The sequence below is a fragment of the Pelobates fuscus genome, chromosome 2, assembly GCF_036172605.1.
Source record: "Pelobates fuscus isolate aPelFus1 chromosome 2, aPelFus1.pri, whole genome shotgun sequence".
Classification (NCBI taxonomy): domain Eukaryota; kingdom Metazoa; phylum Chordata; class Amphibia; order Anura; family Pelobatidae; genus Pelobates; species Pelobates fuscus.
In genome coordinates this window covers 138,714,087-138,733,465 of record NC_086318.1, presented here as the reverse complement: position 1 = coordinate 138,733,465, position 19,379 = coordinate 138,714,087, and the positions used below count along the sequence as shown (strand labels likewise).

Genomic DNA, 19,379 nt, shown 5'->3' with positions numbered 1-19,379 from the left:
GATAATGAAGATTTACGAATCTTGATGAGATATAAAGTCCAATTTAGTATCATGGATGGGTTGCTGGTCAGAACTTCTAAACATGGTATTCAACAATGGGTAGTCCCTACTGTATACCGAGGGTTAATGCTCCAACACGCACATGATGCACCTACATCTGGGCATCGTGGTGATAAGATCACATATGAGATATTGCGTGATTATGCATATTGGCCACACATGTTAAGAGATGTTAAGACATACTGTCAGGGATGCTTGATTTGTCCGCAATATCAACCCCATGGTCCAACCCATCGTGCACCACTTCAGAAGAGGGGGGTGTCATTACCCTGGTCTGATATTCAAATTGACTTTATAGGTCCTGTAACAAGATCTTCAAGAGGTAACAAATACATGTTAACAGTTACATGTATGTACACAAAGTGGATAGAATGTTTGCCTTGTAAAGAGAACACGAGTACCGTGTGCGCCACTTTGTTGATTAACCATGTCTTTTCCAGGTTCGGTCTGCCTCAAAGAATTGAGTCAGACAGAGGTAGTCATTTTACCAGCGAAGTAATGGCTAAGATGTGGAACATTCTAGGTGTTAAACGAAAGCTACATATTGCATACCGCGCTGCGTCTAGCGGGGGGGTAGAGCGATATAACCAGTCTATCGTTAATATTCTGAAAAAGTACGTTAAGGAGTCTGGTAAAGACTGGGACATTAAATTGCCCCTTGTTTTAATGGCGATTAGAGCTACACCTAGCACTGCTACCAAATTGTCACCTTTTGAATTGATGACAGGAAGAAAGATGGTTTTACCACAGCATTTACTATATCGTACTTCGGATCATAATTTGATCAATGCTGCCACTACGCATCAGTATATCGAAGATTTGCGCAAGCATTTACAGCATGCATTTGCTTTTGCCCAAAAGAATCTAGAGAAAGCAGCAACAGGGGTTAAAACCTATTACGATTTAAAAACCACGAAAAAGGAATATGAGATAACAGATCAAGTCTATCTGTATAATTTTGCGCGAAATCAAGTCAAGGAAAATAAATTTTTACCTTCTTGGAAAGGGCCATATGTCATCATTGACAAAATTTCCCCAGTAGCGTACAAAATAAAAATTCCTAAGGATGGTGATTTTATTGAAAAGTGGGTTCACATTAACCAGTTGCGTGCTTGTAATCCTAAATCTCAATTAAGGATTATAGGTGTGGATTCAGATGCAGAAGGGTGAACGACTAACCTGGATGAATGCTTGATTCACGTGGTATCGTATGATGTGAAATGTTGTGATGTGCCATGATCTCATGTACGTTCATGTCATTAACCATTTCCTTGCCATCCAATAACTACATTTTCTAAGCAGGTTACTAGCTTGTTTAACTGCTATAGGCATATTGCTGAGGAGTCAGTAATAAATGTAGTGAGGGATGAAGTTATAAAAATAGAATTAGAGAATACATATGTTGATGAATCATAATAATGTGTTGTCCTAGGCCAAGTGATGTCACACTGTTATAAGTTTGTATACTTAACAAACCTTGAATCATTAGTAGATAAGTCTGAAACGAGTTCCTGATCTGTGACTGTTGAAAGATGTCCAAGAAGGATGTGGCGTATTTCTGGATCGTACTGCTCCTGTGCCAAGAGCTACGGACCGACCCGATCGCAGAGATGGGACCATCCTCCGGCATCCTGATTCAAGAGACACCAGGGTTCATCTTAACAGAAAAGAGGATCCTTACCCGACGTGTGTTCATCAGCTTGGACCCCAAGATTTCCATCGAGAAGGCGTACAACATTTCATCGATGCAGCTTCCTGAGTTACAGACTTGGTACCAGATGCACCTCCAAAGAGCACAGGACCGTGTGCGAAACATCTTGGAGCAAGCCCGGAAACCATTTGTATCCAGTTCTATTTCGATGAGCAACCGACCCAAAAGGTTCCTCACCGCTATAATTGTTGCATTAGTTTGTGCCACTGTCGGCGCAGTTGTCGCAACTGGAATGTCTGCAGCCAACTCTATTACTGTCCAAAAGCTGGATATGGAAATCTATGCGCTAAAGCAACACATTAACGATATTCATCAGGTGATAAAAGAGCAAAGAACACTTCTCCAAGACGTGTTAACTATTGTGGAAGACACAGTTGTTACAACAAATTTGCATTCAGAGTTAATTGCCAAATCCACTGAGTTGCACCAAAGTCATGACTTATTTAAGCGTGAACTTCTATTTCTGCATGACCCGATATTGTTCCACACACTTGCTTTTCTCGACGAAGTGCAAACTGGAATGATCGAATTAGCAGGGGGACGCATACCTCTGTATTTTGTATCCAAAGATATTGTTCATGCGATGCTTGCCAATGTGGATGGAGAAACAATTGAGCCCATGCAATTAAACCTGGCCTTTGAGATGGGGAGCGCTATACCTCTCTTAATTGATCCGGAACGTATGGAGATTTGCTTTTTATTTGCCATACCATATGTAACTCCCAAAAACATTTTTTAAATGAAAACAATTTACAATGTTGGTACATGGAAGGACAATATCCATGTAAAAGTCCAAACCCCAGATGTTTTGGCTTTTCAACCGTGGATACCAGATTGGTATTCAATACCCATTTTGAATGACTGTGAGAAATTCAAAGACAATAATTTCCAATGTGATGGAAAACCTTTTGTGTACGATTCTACCAATGCTTTGTGGGATCGAGTACCTTAAACATGGCTCTGAAACATGTCAAGTGACTATGTCAAAAACCGACAGTAATGCGTTAGTGCATGCTATCTTAGTAAAAGATAAATGGTTGGTAAGCACATGTCTTAAAAACATGAGTGTTTTTCGCAGGGACCAGGTGACTAATAAAGTAATTGCCTTACCAGCACCTGTATCACTGATCAAGGTTCCCCACGACTCTCGTATCACCATCGTTGACGTTACGCTATACCCAGTGTACACTGACGTCCTCGAAAGTGCTATTGAGATGGTGGATCCCTTCCAGAATCTAGATATCCCTCTAGATCCTAATCTTAAGTTCTTGCTGGACCATAAGCCCAACCACACTATCCAAATGTCAATCAAGAAAGATAACATTTCTGTGGACACATTTAAATACTCTGAGTTAGATACTGACCTTATTGATCGTGTTGACTGGTTCATCCATGTTAAGATTGTTATTGGGTGTGTTATGATAATGATGATATTATGGTTGAGTGTACTAAGCGTAAAGTTCAAAACACTTACAGGTACAAAAGCATACGAACATGTCCATTCCACGCATGAGCCTATGTCAGAAATGATGTGATTGCACAATATGTCTTGTGACTTCCATAGTGCCTACTCATTAGCTAAATTAATTGGCTATGACAGGCACTAAAGGGGGGTTATGTCAGGGTATTTATATCGGCAGACATTTGTGCTATGATAGAAGTACAAAGTGTATATTCTGAAGTCAATCTAAATAGACCAGACTCCATTTTGTATCTTCAAGTTAACAAAGACACAACATTTCTTTCCTTTCTCTATTGCTGACCGTTTAGCCAGAGCTGAATGGAATGTGTATATAAACAAACCAAATAGATAAGACATTGAGAATGGGGGTGGACAGACTGTCTAATTACTAATGGAATATAATAAATTCTATTCCCAGACTTAGATGACAGAGGATTAAATATTTAATTTTACTTTCGATATTGTACAACGTCCCATTATAGTTTAAGGTGAAACTTAGTTCACAAACTATCAATTTTAGGAATTATAGCAGAATTTGCAGACGCATAGTCTGGACAAAACTGAAAAAAAATGTGTGATCTGACAGATAAAATAAGTTATTGGATACATAAAGATAACGTAAATGACATAAAAAATAGCCACCAGGAAAAGTTAACTCTTTCCTGGATAGGTATGTCTAGTGGAACAATACTGCCATCTAGAGTCTGAACATTAAATTGGTTACCTAGAAGGGAACCACACCCCACATTTGTGATTGGCTATCACCTAAGGAATTTTTCCCTTTAAAAAGTTAAGACAAGGGAAGAGAGGGAGATTGAGAGATTCGGAGATTCAAAGATTGAAGAGAGAGACATTACGACACTCTGGGGATTCAGAGAGATCCAGGCAGAATCGGGCGACCAGAGTAACCAAGAAACTCTCACACTCCATGCAGAGAAAGAGATCTATGACATTTAGCTACCTGAGGAAATCTGATGAGAAAATATCTACTTAACTGGTAAATATACAGACATTTAATTAATTAATTAAAATTAATTAAAATTAATAGCATGATATATGACTGGATAAATCATGTTTGATTTCATATTTAGAAATCTTAATTATTAAAGAATATATATATGGTTATAGCATCCTATCTGCAGCTGGGATTAATATAGCCATTAATGTATTTGTGTGATTAATATCACGTTAGCATATCATGACCATTTATCCAGCTGTATTGATTGGCTCTAAAATAAAATAAAATATCTGTTTAGACAAATTAATTAAAATATCAGCTTATAGAACATAGTAGATTTTCTCATTGGATGCAAGGAAATGTTGAAATGGTTACTGACTATTTAAATATTATTTTTATTTAATATTACATAGGAGTAGATCTTAAATCCCTAGAAGAGGTTTAACCAGCATTGAAAGGGTTATTTCTAAACTGCCAGCTGAAAGTTTCTTTACCATCTCTGCACACTGAAACTTCACATTCTTTGTCTCTGTGAAAGGGTCGTAAATCTTATCTTGACAGCTTGTAGATTCAATGTTATACTAACCAGGAAGTAAATTGCCTATTGTATTGCATATTGTTTTTATACTGCATATTAATTATTATTGCCATATTGTATTACATATTCATGTTATACTCGAATTCCATTGATTATTATCATGCATGTTACTCATCATTATTATTTAAATTGTTAAGAAATAAATATCTATTTTTATAACAATTTGTGATTTTTAATTACCGGTATATGGTTATACATTTCATTTAACACGATAACGATTAAGGATCTGAGAATTGAAAATCGTGGGCAATTTCTCATCTGTTTACAATTATTATCCCATAAATATCCCCACAACCTCCCCCCTCCTCCCATCCATATTAGTAGCCCCCATAAACCCTTCCAATTAATTTTCTACCTCCCCCTCTCCCCCTATCCTTATTAGTAGCCCCCCTAACCCTTTCCAATATTATTCTGCCATGTTAACTAACGCCAGTGCTGGAGTGCCGCCGTGTTTACATTAAAAGGCCTGCAGGGACAGGCTATAGACACCAGAACCACTACATTAAGCTGCAGTGGTTCTGGGGACTATAGTGTTTCTTTAATGTGAGGTAAATTAGAGATTAGTGCCACGAATAATATGCTAGATTGCCTACTTACAACCAGATGAGGATGATGATGGGCTCTAGCTGCAGTCTGGCTCCACTGGTCTGGTGTAGAACAGGCTCTCTGGAGGCTGTTTGTAACTGTGGTCACAAAAATCAATGTTCTGGGAGAACGGGAAGCAGCTCCATTTTTTGGGAGCCCTTTACACAGCTCAAGGTCTGGGTCCCATGGTCCACCTTCATGTTCGACCAATGAGTTTGTTCACAGGGGGTGGAGTGTGTAGGGGATGTCCTGATATGTGTGTAAGGAATGCATTGTGTGAATCTGTGTTTGTATGTGTAAGGGCTCCAAGGTGTGTTTCTGTGTATGTACGGGATGCAGTGTGTGCGTCTGTAAGGGGTGCATTGAGTGTGTGCACGGGGTGCATTGAATGTGTGTAAGGAATGCATTGTGTGCTTCTGTGTGTGTAAGGGTTGCATGATTGTGTGATTGTGTGTGTGTACGGGGTGCATTGTGTGTGTGTAAGGATGCATTGTGTGTTTCTGTGTGTGTAAGGGTTGCATGATTGTGTGAGTGTGTGTGTGTGTGTGTGTGTGTTTGTGTGATGGATGTCAATCTCTCTCCCTCCCTTGTCACTCTCTTTCTCCCCCTCCCTCCCTCCCTCCCTTGTCACTCTCTTTCTCCCCCTCCCTCCCTCCCTTGTCACTCTCTTTCTCCCCCTCCCTCCCTCCCTTGTCACTTTATTTCTCCCCCTCACTCCCTCCCTTGTCACTTTCTTTCTCCCCCTCCCTCCCTTGTCACTCTTTCTCCCCCTCCCTCCCTCCCTTGTCACTCTTTAAGAACCATTCGGCCCATCTAGTCTTCCCAATTTTGTAAATACTTTCATTAGTCCCTAGCCTTATCTTATAGTTAGGATAGCCTTATGCCTATCCCACGCATGCTTAAACTCCTTTACTGTGTTAACCTCTAGCGCTTCAGCTGGAAGGCTATTCCATGCATCCACTACCCTCTCAGTAAAGTAATACTTCCTGGTATTATTTTTAAACCTTTGCCCCTCTAATTTAAGACTATGTCCTCTTGTAGTGGTAGTTTTTCTTCTTTTAAATATGGTCTCCTCCTTTACTGTGTTGATTCCCTTTATGTATTTAAATGTTTCTATCATATCCCCCCTGTCTCGTCTTTCCTCCAAGCTATACATGTTAAGGTCCTTTTCCTTTCCTGGTAAGTTTTATCCTGCAATCCATGAACCAGTTTAGTTGCCCTTCTCTGAACTCTCTCTAAAGTATCAATATCCTTCTGAAGATATGGTCTCCAGTACTGCGTACAATACTCCAAGTGAGGTTTCACCAGTGTTCTGTACAATGGCATGAGCACTTCCCTCTTTCTACTGCTAATACCTCTCCCTATACAACCAGGCATTCTGCTAGCATTTCCTGCTGCTCTATTACATTGTCTGCCTACGTTTCAGTCATCAGAAATAATCATCCCTAAATCCCTTTCCTCAGATGTTGAGGTTAGGACTCTATCAAATATTCTGTACTCTGCCCTTGGGTTTTTACGACCAAGATGCATTATCTTGCACTTATCCACACTAAATGTCAGTTGCCACAATTCTGACCATTTTTCTAGTTTACCTAAATCATTTGCCATTTGGCTTATCCCTCCTGGGACATCAACCCTGTTACATATCTTAGTATCATCAGCAAAAAGACATGCCTTACCATCAAGACCTTCTGCAATATCACTAATAAAAATATTAAAGAGAATGGGTCCAAGTACAGATCCCTGAGGTACCACACTGGTGACAAGCCCAAGCTTTGAATATACTCCATTGACTACAACCCTCCTTTGCCAGACACTCAGACACTACCTTACCGCCTTACCCATTCAACAATATTGGAATCCAAACTTAAAGATTGCAATTTATTGATAAGCCTTCTATGTGCAACAGTGTCAAAAGCCTTACTGAAATCTAGGTAAGCAATGTCTACTGCACCACCCTGATCTATTATTTTAGTTACCCAATCAAAAAAATCAATAAGATTAGTTTGGCATGATCTCCCTGATTAAACCAATGTTGTCTCTGATCTTGCAATCCATGTGTTTTTAGATGTTCAACAATCCTATCCTTTAACATGGTTTCCATTACTTTCCCCACTACTGAAGTAAGGCTTACTGGCCTATAGTTGCCCGACTCCTCCCTACTACCTTTCTTGTGAATGGGCACAACATTCGCTAACTTCCAATCTTCTGGGACTTCTCCTGTTAACAATGATTGGTTAAAAAAATCTGTTAATGGTTTTGCTAGTACACCACTAAGCTCTTTTAATAACTGTGGGTGTATTCCATCAGGTCCCATTGACTTATTTGTCTTTACTTTTGACAGTTGAAATATAACCTCTTCCTCTGTAAACTCACATGTACTAAATGACTCATTTGTTCTTTTTCCTAACTGAGGTCCCTTTCCTTCATTTTCATCTGTAAATACTGAACAAAAATATTAATTGAGGCAGTCAGCTATACTTTTATCCTCTTCTTCATACCTTCCTTCTTTTGTTTTTAATCTAACTAATCCTTGTTTTACTTTCCTTTTCTCATTATGTATCTAAAAAATGTTTTGTCCCCTTTTTTACTGACTGTGCTATTTTCTCTTCTGTGTGTGATTTGGAAGCTCTTATAACTTGCTTAGCCTCTTTCTGCCTAATCTTATAGATCATTCTGTCTTCCTCACTCTAGGTTTTTTTATAATTACAAAATGCTAACTTTTTGTTTTTTACTATTTTGGCCACATCTGCGGAGTACCACAGTGGTTTATTGGATTTTTTGCTTTTATTGACAAGCCTAATGCAATTTTCTGTTGCCTTCAGCAGTGCAACTTTTAAATAATCCCATTTCTCTTGGACTCCATTTAAATTGCTCCAGTCTGATAAGGGCTCCTTTACACATATTCTAATTTTAGAAAAGTCTGTTTTTTTAAAGTCTAAAACTTTTGTTTTTGTGTGGTGTGACTCAGTTACTGTTCTTATATTAAACCACACTGACTGATGATCACTGGATCCTAAACTTTTACCTACAGTAATATCTGATACCAAATCTCCATTTGTTAACACTAAATCTAGTATAGCCTCTTTACGAGTTGGCTCCTCAACGACTTTTTTTTAGAGACAATGCCAGTTGGGAGTTTAGAATATGTGTGCTCCTGGCACAAGCAGCTATTTTTGTTTTCCTTTCAATTGGAATTTTATTCATTTTTTTTATTCAATAAAAGGGGTACAGAAAGAAAAAAGGGAAAGAGGTTGATTTACCATACATTCACTTTTTTTTTTTTTTACATATTATGTAAATCACCTCTATATAGTGTTCAAATTAGAATAATGTCTATTTGATATTTATCTTAAGGTTTAACTTATCTTATATTCAGTATATTTATTTTATTGAGCTACTATCTAGTTCTAATATTGAATATATTTAAATCATAAATCCATTTGGGTCCCTAGTAGGGAAAAGGGGAAATAAATAAATAGATAAAAAGAGGGGAGAAACAAGGAAAAGGGGAGTATTGAAGCCCACGGAACAACGCAGAGGGGGAGTGGGCCTTGACAGGGCCAGAGAGTGGGCAGGGTTAAGAGTTGGGGGTGGGCTTAGGGTAATGCAGCGTGGGGGTGGTCTAAGAGCAAGTTAAATAGCGGCCATCTTAGAGAGGAGCCATTTTAACAGAAATTCACTCACCTGTTCTTTGTCAGGTCCCTGGGTTTCCTCTGTTTTCTCGTTTCTGCAGGTATGGCATCGTTAGAAGAAATCCTGGAGGGAGTCCGAGCGGCTGTCAAGGATCGGGGCATGGAGTGGCTACATCAGTAGCTCGGCGCTGCTGCAACTTCCCGGGAGCCGGAGCGGAGGCCTACACGGAGGACGAGGCCGCCGCAGCGTCTCAGCCCTAGTGTGGCACCCGCACCTCGTCGTCGGAGGAGCCCGTCGGTAGAGGACAGGGACATGGCGACTGGTTCCGGCAGCGGTTTGTCGAAGCAGGCGGCGCCGGTCACTGGGACGGCTAGCCAGGCGAGGAAGGCCACGGCGAAAGGAGCGCGGGGGAAGATGGCGCCCCGCGGATCTGCGGTTGGCAGGAAAGCGGGAACGGAGCCGGTTTCCAGGACAGCTGTCGAGAAGAGTGGGTCGGGAAGCGGCCAGGTGGCCAGGGAGGCCGGATTGTCGGGAAGCGGTGAGTCGAACACCAGGGGGGGTTTGGGGAGTCATGGAGAGAGTGTTGCTGCAGGCTCTTCACTAGCGGTCCCGTCTCAGGAGCAAGGGGATCGGGTCAGCAGTGGACAGAGGGCGGCCTTATCGAGAGCCAGGTCGGGGAGCAGGACAGAGGGAGGAGAGAGGGGACGCTGCGAGCTCAGCCACAATTCGAAGAGAGCGGCAACAGCCAGGGATGCTTCTGGTAGTCAGGCAGTAGTGGTCAGCGGAGGCCAGGAGTCGACGAGTAGCGGACAGCCGGGCGGGGAGGGGCCGGGGCCCATGACAGCTGGTGGAGGCAGGCGAGGCGGAGAAGTGCGGGAGGGCCCGGTAGGCAGCTCCCAGGGGGGTCGGACTGAGAGGCCTAGTGTTTGGAGGGGAAGGAGCGAAGAGCGGCGCAGCGCTAGCGCCAGGCACAGCAGAAGTAGGTGCGCGGACAGGGGTTGGATGAGTGTGGACAGGAGCCCGTCACGGGACAGGCGTAGCGACTCCAGGCGCAGTGGCGGAGTCAGGCAGCGGAGGTCCGTTTCGAGGAATTGGAGGGGGAATAGTCGGCGGAGTGCATCCAGTTCTTCGGATGGGAGTGGCTGGGATCGGAGGCTGAGGTCTGTCAGCAGGGACCGTAGGGCGGCTAGGAAGAGCCGAGACTGGGACGGAAGGGAGGAGCGTAGGGAGTACGGGCGGGCAGGGGACCGATCGAACAGACTGCCCAGGTTATCGTCTCCTTACAGGTCGCGGAGTCACACGCCAGCGGTTCCGAGGAGAGACCAGGAATGCAGGAGTCGGCGATTTGCGGAAGCTCCGGGGCCTGTCAGGGCCGGTGGAAGGACGGCATCCCCTGGGCCTGAGGCGGCCGGGGGCAACAGTGGTGAGTCGAGCTCTGCTTTACATCCAGGCACACTCATAGGCTGTTTGAAATCTTTCTTGGACTCCTGGGAGGAAGGTAGGGAGTCACAGCAGTTTGGTAGAGTATGGGCCACAGACGGGGACCAAGGTAAGGTAGTTACTAGTAGAGGTTCGTTATCGGGGGAGGGTTGCCAGTGGGGACGCGAATGCCGCGCTTCCGCTGGTGGAATCGACGGAAGGGGCGTCTGAGCAGGAGGCAGGTTTTGGGGACATCTCGGAGGCCGCGCGGCAAAACGTGCACGTGTCCTTCGCGGGTCCCCTTGGCTGTCATTTAAAAGGGGAGGTGAAGGAAAAGATATGGAAAGGTGAGTTCGTGGAAATCTTTTCCCTTCTCCCCCTAGAGGAGTTCCTAGACCTCAAGGAGGAGGACAAAAAGGACGCCAAGAAGGAGGAGGAAGAAAAGAGGCGTAAGTATAGGAAGATCCCGAAGACTTTTGGGAATTGGCTGCGGGCATTTTGTATTTTGGCCAGTGTTATCGGCGAAAAGCGTCCGGATTGCTGTTCCCAGCTATTTTGCTATCTCGACGGAATAGGTGATGCGTACCGGACTTATGGGGGGCTGGCGTGGTGGAAGTACGATGAACAATTTCGTCAACGGCTAGCAGCGAATGCATCCATGCGGTGGGACCAGATGGACCTGCCGCTATGGATGCGGCTGATGATGGCGCAGAAATCTGCTCCCTTTCAGGGGACAGCCGGCGCGGCCACTGGGGGCGCTGCGTCGGCGGGTCCGAAAAAAGGTTTTTGCTGGGCGTTTAACGAGGGCCAGTGTAAATGGGGGGCTTCGTGTAGGTTTAGACACGAGTGTTCCGGTTGCGGCGGGAGCCACGGGGTCAGTAGATGCTTTAAAAAAGGGAAGAGTAACACAGGGGGAGGTACGACAGGAACCGCTGCTACAGCGACTACCGCTGGGGCGGTCCCCGGTGAAGGTCGACGTGATGTTGCCTTGGCTAAGGCAGTACGATAGTCAGCAGGATGCAGAGTTTTTATGGAAGGGTTTCACGGAAGGCTTCCGGATCCCCTTCAAGGCAAAAGGTCCGAGTGGGGTTAGCGCAAATCTTAAGTCTGTAATGGAACATCCGGGGGTGGTTGGGGAGAAGTTGTTGAAAGAAGTTTCCTTGGGTAGGATGGCGGGCCCGTTCGTGGCCCCGCCATTGGCGGATCTGCGGATATCCCCTTTGGGTGTGGTTCCCAAGAAGGAACCTGGTAAATTCCGTATGATTCATCATTTGTCGCACCCGAAAGGGGGTTCGGTGAATGATGACATTGACGCGGACTTGTGCTCGGTCTCTTATACATCATTCGACAAAGCCGTCGAGCTGGTACGGAGAGCGGGTCGGGGGGCGTTAATGGCGAAGGTGGATGTGGAAGCAGCGTTTCGACTGCTCCCCATCCATCCGGATTGTCATCACCTCTTGGGTTGTCATTTCGAGGACGGGTTCTTTGTGGATTTTTGCCTGCCTATGGGTTGCTCCGTGTCATGCGCCTATTTCGAGAAGTTTAGCACGTTCTTGGAATGGGTGGTGCGCAGAGAGTCGGCGGGGGGATCGGTGGTGCACTATCTCGATGATTTCCTATGTGTCGGCCCTCGTGATTCGGGTAGGTGTGGTCAGCTGCTAGGGACTCTGCAGTGGGTGTCGCATGCATTCGGGGTGCCTTTAGCTGCGGATAAGACAGTGGGCCCCACTACGTGCATTTGCTTCTTGGGTCTGGAGATTGACTCGTGTGCCGGTGAGTGCAGGTTGCCAGTAGATAAGCTGCAGATTTTACGACAGGTGGTAGGCGCGGCAAAAAGGGCAAGGAAGGTTACGCTAAGGGGCTTGCAATCTCTTCTAGGGAGCCTTAACTTTGCATGCAGGGTCATTCCTATGGGGAGGATATTCTGTAGGAGGTTGGCTCAGGCAACCAGCGGGGCGCGGCGGCCGTCTCACTATATTAGAGTGTCCGCCGACATGAGAGAAGATCTAGAGGTGTGGGATCATTTTCTGACCAATTTTAATGGAACGGTGTTTTTTAGGGAGCTGTCTGTGTCGTCTGAGGCTATAGGGTTGTTTACGGACGCGTTGGGCAGTATTGGTTTTGGGGCTTATTTAGCGGGAGAATGGTGCGCGGAGGGGTGGCCGGACACGTGGTTGTCATCCCCGCTTATCAGAAACCTGGCGTTTCTGGAACTGTTTCCCGTGGTGGTCGCGGTGTCACTCTGGGGCAAGGAGCTTGCCAACAAGAGGGTCACATTTCATTCGGACAACATGGCGGTAGTGCAGGCGATTAATAGCCTGTCTGCTAGCTCGCCTCCGGTGGTGCGATTGTTGCGGCGATTGGTTTTGCTCTGTATGTCAGCTAACATTGTGTTTAAGGCTAGGCACATTCCGGGGTGTAAGAATGTGGTGGCTGATGCTCTATCTCGTTTACAGTGGGAACGTTTTTGGGAAGCGGCTCCTGGTGCAGCGAAGGTGGGGCAGGTGTGCCCAGTCGAAATGTGGCAACTCGGGATGGCCTGCTTGGGGAGTACATAAGGAAGTCGCTGGCGCCGAGCACCTGGTCGGCGTATGTTAAGGTCTGGAAAGTGTGGGAGGAGACGGTGCTTCAGGTAGGGGGGGAGCTTTCCGCGGAGCGGAGGCTGGATGTTTTGTTGTGGATTCTTTGCCAATTGTTTGTTAAGCAGGCCTCGCCGGCCATGGTTGACAGACACATGTCGGCTCTGGCTTTTTTATTTAAGTTCAACGGGTGGGAAGATGTCACTAAACATTTCTTGGTTCGGCAGGCTATCAAGGGCTTCAGGAGAGGGAAGAAAACGGCTGACTCGAGGCGGCCGGTGTCTTTCAGAATGCTTCAACAGTTAGTGGAGCTGCTACCCTTGATATGCCGCTCGCCTTTCGAGGTTGAATTATTTGCAGGTGCATTTGTGTGGGCCTTTTTTGGGGCGTTTAGAGTCGGCGAGCTGGTGAGTGTGAACAAGGCGGGGGTTGGGGGGCTGCAGCAGGAAGATGTGGTTGTCAGCGCTGACAGGGTGAGTATCAGATTGCGCAAGTCAAAAACTGATGTTTTTGGGAAAGGCTGCACGGTGGTATTGTACGGGTTTCCGGGGTCCAAGGTGTGCCCGGTGCTGCGGGGCGCTAATTATTTGGCGCTCCGGCCTGAGGGTAAGGGCTGTTTTTTCGTACACGCTGACGGGTCGGCGCTGTCACGTTTCCAGTTTACCAGGGTCTTCCGGATGGGACTGGGGAAGATGGGCCTGGAGCCCATGCAGTTTGGTACTCATTCATTCCGTATAGGGGCCGCGACAGAGGCGGCGAGGCTAGGTCTGGGTGACGAGAGGATAAAAAGGATTGGTAGGTGGGAATCCTTGCGTTTCCGATCGTATGTGAGGCCAGACAGGCTGGTGTAAGTTCAAAAAAAAAAAAAAAAAAAAAAAACATTTTGAAAGCTAAGTATTTTGTGTGGTGGTGTTGGTGACGAGACGGTGGTTTGGATGACGAAGTACTAACTTTTATTTCATTTCAGGTTGGACGGTGTGGGTGATCGGCCATTCGTTCGTGTATTGGGCACAGAAGAGAGCTGCAGCTAGAAGGAGCGGAACACAGCTGGGCTTTCCTCGGGAGCGGGTGGCGATCTCATGGTTTGGTTTTAGGGGATTTAGCTGGCAAGGTTTGAGCAGTGTTTTGTTCAGGAAAGTGTATGGGGGGGGCGAAGCCTGATGTGGTAGTGTTGCATGGCGGGGGGAATGATTTGGGTCTTGTCCCGCAGAGGGAGTTAGTGAGATGGATGAAGAGGGACATGGACCGGCTGGTAGGGCTGGTCTCTGGAGTTGTAGTGGTGTGGTCGGAGATGGTCCCCCGATTTGCGTGGAGGCACGCTAGGGACTTGGATGCGGTAGCCCGTTGCAGGGGCAAGGTGAATAGGGCAATGTCAGCATTTGTTAGACGTATGGGGGGAGTAGTTGTCCGACACAGGGAGTTGGAGGGCATGTTGCCCGGTTATTTCAGGAGAGACGGGGTTCATCTGTCAGATGTAGGGACTGACTTGCTGAACCTGGGTTTTCAGGAGGGTATTGATAGGGCCCTGTTTTTGTGTAGTGGGGGTCGCCCATGTCCTTAAGGGGTCAAGGCATGTGCTATGGCGGAACAGGGCATGGTAAAGTCGGAAGTTGGCTGGAATTGGAAGTGGATAGGCCAAGGCCTAGGCCGGAGTAGGCCAGGTGGATAAGAGTGTTGGTAGGTTCAAGCTCTTCGGTGGCTACGAACCTAGGGGGTAGGGGTGTCTGGGTACACCCCTACAGTAACATTTGGTTGTGGCCTCTTTGGTAGGCCGTGTGTTATAAGTTAAATGTTATTGAAATGTTATTTATTGTCTAAGTGCTAGGGTCATTGTCAGGGGTATTGTATGGGGGGATAGTAACAAAATGTCAGAAATGACAATGACCCTAAATTTGTTAATTTATTTGAAATTTAATAAAGCTGTGGACGTTATACTCCAACAGAATAACTGGTGTCCGAGTCTTATTAAGGTAATTTTAAACTAACACCTGCCGAATAACGACAGTGCCTATGTCATGAAGTAGGGGTAAAGAAAAATAAAATCTCTGTGCCGATATACATTTGTTTTGTTAATTATTGGTTAGTTGGATTTTGATTCTGATCCAATATCTTTTCACTTTTCACATTTAATAATTAATAAGGAGGTTATTGAAAATAAGTCTGCCACTTTATGGCTTAATTTTCCTATTTTTGTCTGATTCCACATGATAAGTTCATAGTCCACTGTAGTGGTCATTCATTTTTTTATTTCTTGTAAAGATGGCAAGTTTGAAGATTTCCAATTTCTGGCTATTAGTGTTGCTGTTGTTGATAAGAGAAGAAATATGATTTTCCGTGAGACTTTATCTATATTTCCTAGAAGGACTTTAAGGAGTATCATCTTCGATGTGTGTTCAATCTTATAAGATGTAACTTCCTGAGCTACTAATTCTATATCTTTCCGCATGGTACCTTTATGTAAATGGCACCTCCAGCATATCTCTTCTGTTTCCGGGTAAATTGATCTAAGATGGGTTGATACCATATACCATCTGTATAGTATCTTTCGGGATGTTTCAAAATGTGCAGCGCATGAAGAGAGTCCTTCATGTGCTATAAAAATGTTCACGAAAACATACCCTTATGACAATGGTCGCTCACCCCACTCTGTTTGAGCTGAGGGGGAGGATGTGTGACAGAGTGCAAGGCATTGTTATAGATGGAGAGTATATTTCTCCAATAGTATTGGAATATCAATAGCTCCAGGAAGAAGGTCTGTCTGTTTTAGTCAGAGCAATTTTGCAATTTAATATGGATTCCGGGGGTGGAGCATTTGGAGTGAAGGGAGGGCCATTGTTCCATTCCACAGTTTATATACAGCACAGCAGGTGAGCAATCCAATCCAGGAGTTCTGGATCACACAGATAGCTGCTCACCTGTTGGCAATGATTAGCACAGGACTGCAATAAAATTTCCCTGTCAGGTATTCACAGGGAGACGGACAAGCAGTGTGCGAGACTGCATTTCTCCCTACAAGAGTCTTTGTGTTCTGAAGGAGAAAGGAAACATATATTTAAAAAAAAAAAAAGATCTGTGCAAAAATGTGTATTTTATATGGTTGGAAGCGGGTAAGCCGCCCAAAAGCAGTTAGAGGAGTTAGTGCTCAGAAGAGCAAGGCTTTTCTTTTTGTTTTACAAAATACAACAGGAAATCAGCGCTAATTAACAGACAATATGTAAATGGGAAGCAACCCAAACGAAGGATACCCCTCAAATCCTTCAACAAATAGATAAAACAATACAAAACGATGGGGTAGGGCTGCACCCACAGCCCCCAATCTTTTTGTATTGTTTTATCTTTTCTTTGTTTTATTTTTGTTTAAATTGCCAGACACATAATTAATTCAATCCATAATAACAACCCATTCCACGCCCCCAATTTACCTATCCAGGTGCTGTGACCAGATGGAGGATAACTCCAAACCTAACCAAAATCAGGGAGGGTGGGAGGGGCGGCAACAACAAGGTCTGTGAGAAAGCATTAGAATGGGACAATTATAAGATGGCTGCCCTATATGTATCTGACTGCCCATCCCAGATTGCTAGCCAATCCAAACACACTAACTATGAATGCCCGCCTTCTAGCTCTGACACGGCCCTATTCCACTAAGCTGTGCTGCTCCATGGGCTATATTTCCTCTCAATAACATGGTCTGGGTGCAGTGGTCTTGTCAGTTTAAACCTTTTTTAGAAACTGTAATATTTACACTGCAGGGTTAAATAAATATTTAGTGGCTGTCCTCCTGACAGGCACTAGAGGTGCTTCTGCTGCACCCACTGCATAAAACTCAGTCACATGACATGGAAGCTCATAGAAAAGCATTGTATACAATGCTTTCCTATGGGGAAGCATGGATGCAAGCTTGGATGCACATGTGCATCATGTCCCCAATGGCAATGGAAGGTGGGGACATGAGCAGCGCCAGGGACGACCTTACTGCCCCCCATCCATGTATAGTGTGTGTATAAGAATGTAGTTTTTTGCAGAGGGGCTTTATTAAATTCGGTCGTCCATCTCGCACAGCCCTAAATCCGGCCTTGAACAGCGCTGAGGGAGTGGAACATGGTACTGGAAAAAATCAAGTAAAAAGCTTTTTTTATATTTTGTGGAACAATTTAAATGTGTGAGCTACTAAAATGCCCCAAAATGCATCATTGAAGATCAGTCTATTTGGCATTAAAAAATAACCTGCAGTGGGATAATTATTAACTCAGCCTTGCATTTTCTCCAAAACTTGGCAAGGGTGTGTGAAGATGGTCATTCTGTTTTCAGGAAATATTACATGACTCCAAACTGTCCTGACTTTATTCCCTGGTGTTCCACTCTGGGATGCCAGGGAACTGTCCCCATAAAGCATTAGCTGTGCTTGCACTACCCTTTACTCTGGATGTCCTGCCTTAGGAGGCTGGCAGTGAGATTGACAGGAAGTGTTGCATGCGAATAGAGATGAACAAGTTTCTGTCTATAAAGGCCCATGCACGGGAAGGTAACCCTCCCCCCCAGGTTTTTGTTATGTTGCAGAGGTATCAGGAGACTTGGTTAAGGGGAGATAGGATTCAGGCCTCTAAGTGCCTTCCAGTTCCATAGAGTGTGGCAAACTGGAGATCAGTCAGCTGTACGATCCAATGTCAATTTAAAAAAAAAATGATCTAGCTTTGCAATGACAATATACTAATAAAGTATAACTGTTATCCCTTATATAGGATGCACATTGCATCAAACAGAATGAGGACTAAAGAGAGTTTTTTTTCTTTTTTTTTTCTTATGTTATTTCCCTATTGTAAAATACTAAATGTTGAAATAAAAAGTAATTCACACTCATTTACTACTTCACAAAATACACAACAAAACACAAGATTTGTCCTTTAACATAATTTATTTATGTTTGCGGCAGAACATTCATCTTTAGAACTGCAATGCGTCCGAACCAGGATATATATGGGTATGACCCCTGCTTGAGGTCTTCAAAGGTGTTGCGTACTAGAGGCAGGAAGTTTGCATGGTAGAGATTGAGTGGGTCAGCCGTCACCCAGGTACCTAGAAACTTCATTTTTTTCTGTGCACCAGCGGAATGGGAATTTGGGTTCCAGATTATCATATTCTTCTGTCAGGGTGGTGATATCGAGGACCTCACATTTCAAAAGGTTCATCTTAAGGAATTATCAGATATGTACAATCAATTTAAAAAAAATTATCTTGCTTTGCAATGACAATAGACTAATAAAGTATAAATGTTATGCCTTGTATAGGATGCACATTGCGTTACACAGAATGAGGACCAAAAGAGAGGTTGTTTAATTTTTTTTCTTATGTGTTTTCCATATTATAAAATACCAAACTTTGAAATAAAAATTAATTTACTCTCATTTACTACCTCACAAAATACACAACAAAACACAAGATTTATCCTTTAAAATTATTTATTTATATCAATACATACATCTTTTAAAACAATCATTATTATCTAAAAACAGTTGAAATGTAGTCAAATCAGTCTCTTTCGTTTACAGGGTGGTGAATCTGTAAATAGATCGCAGCACTGTGCCAAGGTGCGCTTTCGCAACCTGCTGCTAGATGCTGGGATGGTTGCGTGAGTACTCATGCTTGCCATTCTGCCATTTAATAAACTGTGGAGAGATGCTGCTACGGATGATTCATCAGCCATATGTGGTGGATCATGTGAGCTCCTTGGAGATGGTACTTTTTCAAGTAGAACTCTTATTAAATCTTCTTTCATAATAGTAGGTTGACATTGATTTACCCAGGCTAACAGTTCTTTATTGAGCCTTTGATGTCCTATTTCAGATCCTAAGCCAAAGCATTGTTGATGAGCATCCATACTTTCTTTGTAAAGACTGGAGAGAGAATTAGCAGCATCCTGGAATGGGATCCACAGACACAGCCCTTGTTGTCTACAAAGTCCTTGTTCATAAAGTTTCCCCACTGCTGTGGCTAACCTCTTTAGGTGGGGCCAGAGTTTTTGCTTACTCTGCTCGGCCTTCCATTCTGGTTTCTCCTCTTTTTGTTGTGCCTTCCTCAAACAACGCTCCTCCCATTTAGTGAAATACGGCCTGGGTCTTTGCTTCCATATCTCACTTTTCCTATTCTTCCTTTTATTGTTCATTATTTATAAGCAGACTGTCAATAAGTGTGAGGGATTTTTTCTTTCAGTTTCTTTAACATAAATATGCTTACTATTGAAGCTGTCACTAAATACAATGTGTGCTTCTGAGACAATAATGGCAGTTGACCTAAACATTCTATATGTCATGGAAACGGATTTAGAATTCTATCAAACCAAATGAAAAGTTTCTGTAATAGAAACACGTAAC

General features: G+C 44.1%; 1 protein-coding gene across 1 annotated transcript; it reads right to left on the bottom strand.

The window, feature by feature from the left end:
* Positions 1-18,532: 18,532 nt before the first annotated feature.
* LOC134586208 (HUWE1-associated protein modifying stress responses-like) lies at positions 18,533-19,171 on the bottom strand. Its single transcript, XM_063441703.1, has one exon. It carries the CDS (start codon positions 19,169-19,171, stop codon positions 18,533-18,535), a length of 639 nt encoding a protein of 212 aa, XP_063297773.1.
* Positions 19,172-19,379: the final 208 nt, after the last annotated feature.

Bases quoted from the DNA above. Each gene is read 5' to 3' on its own strand.
- LOC134586208 (XM_063441703.1), bottom strand. From the start codon at position 19,171: ATGAACAATAAAAGGAAGAATAGGAAAAGTGAGATATGGAAGCAAAGA.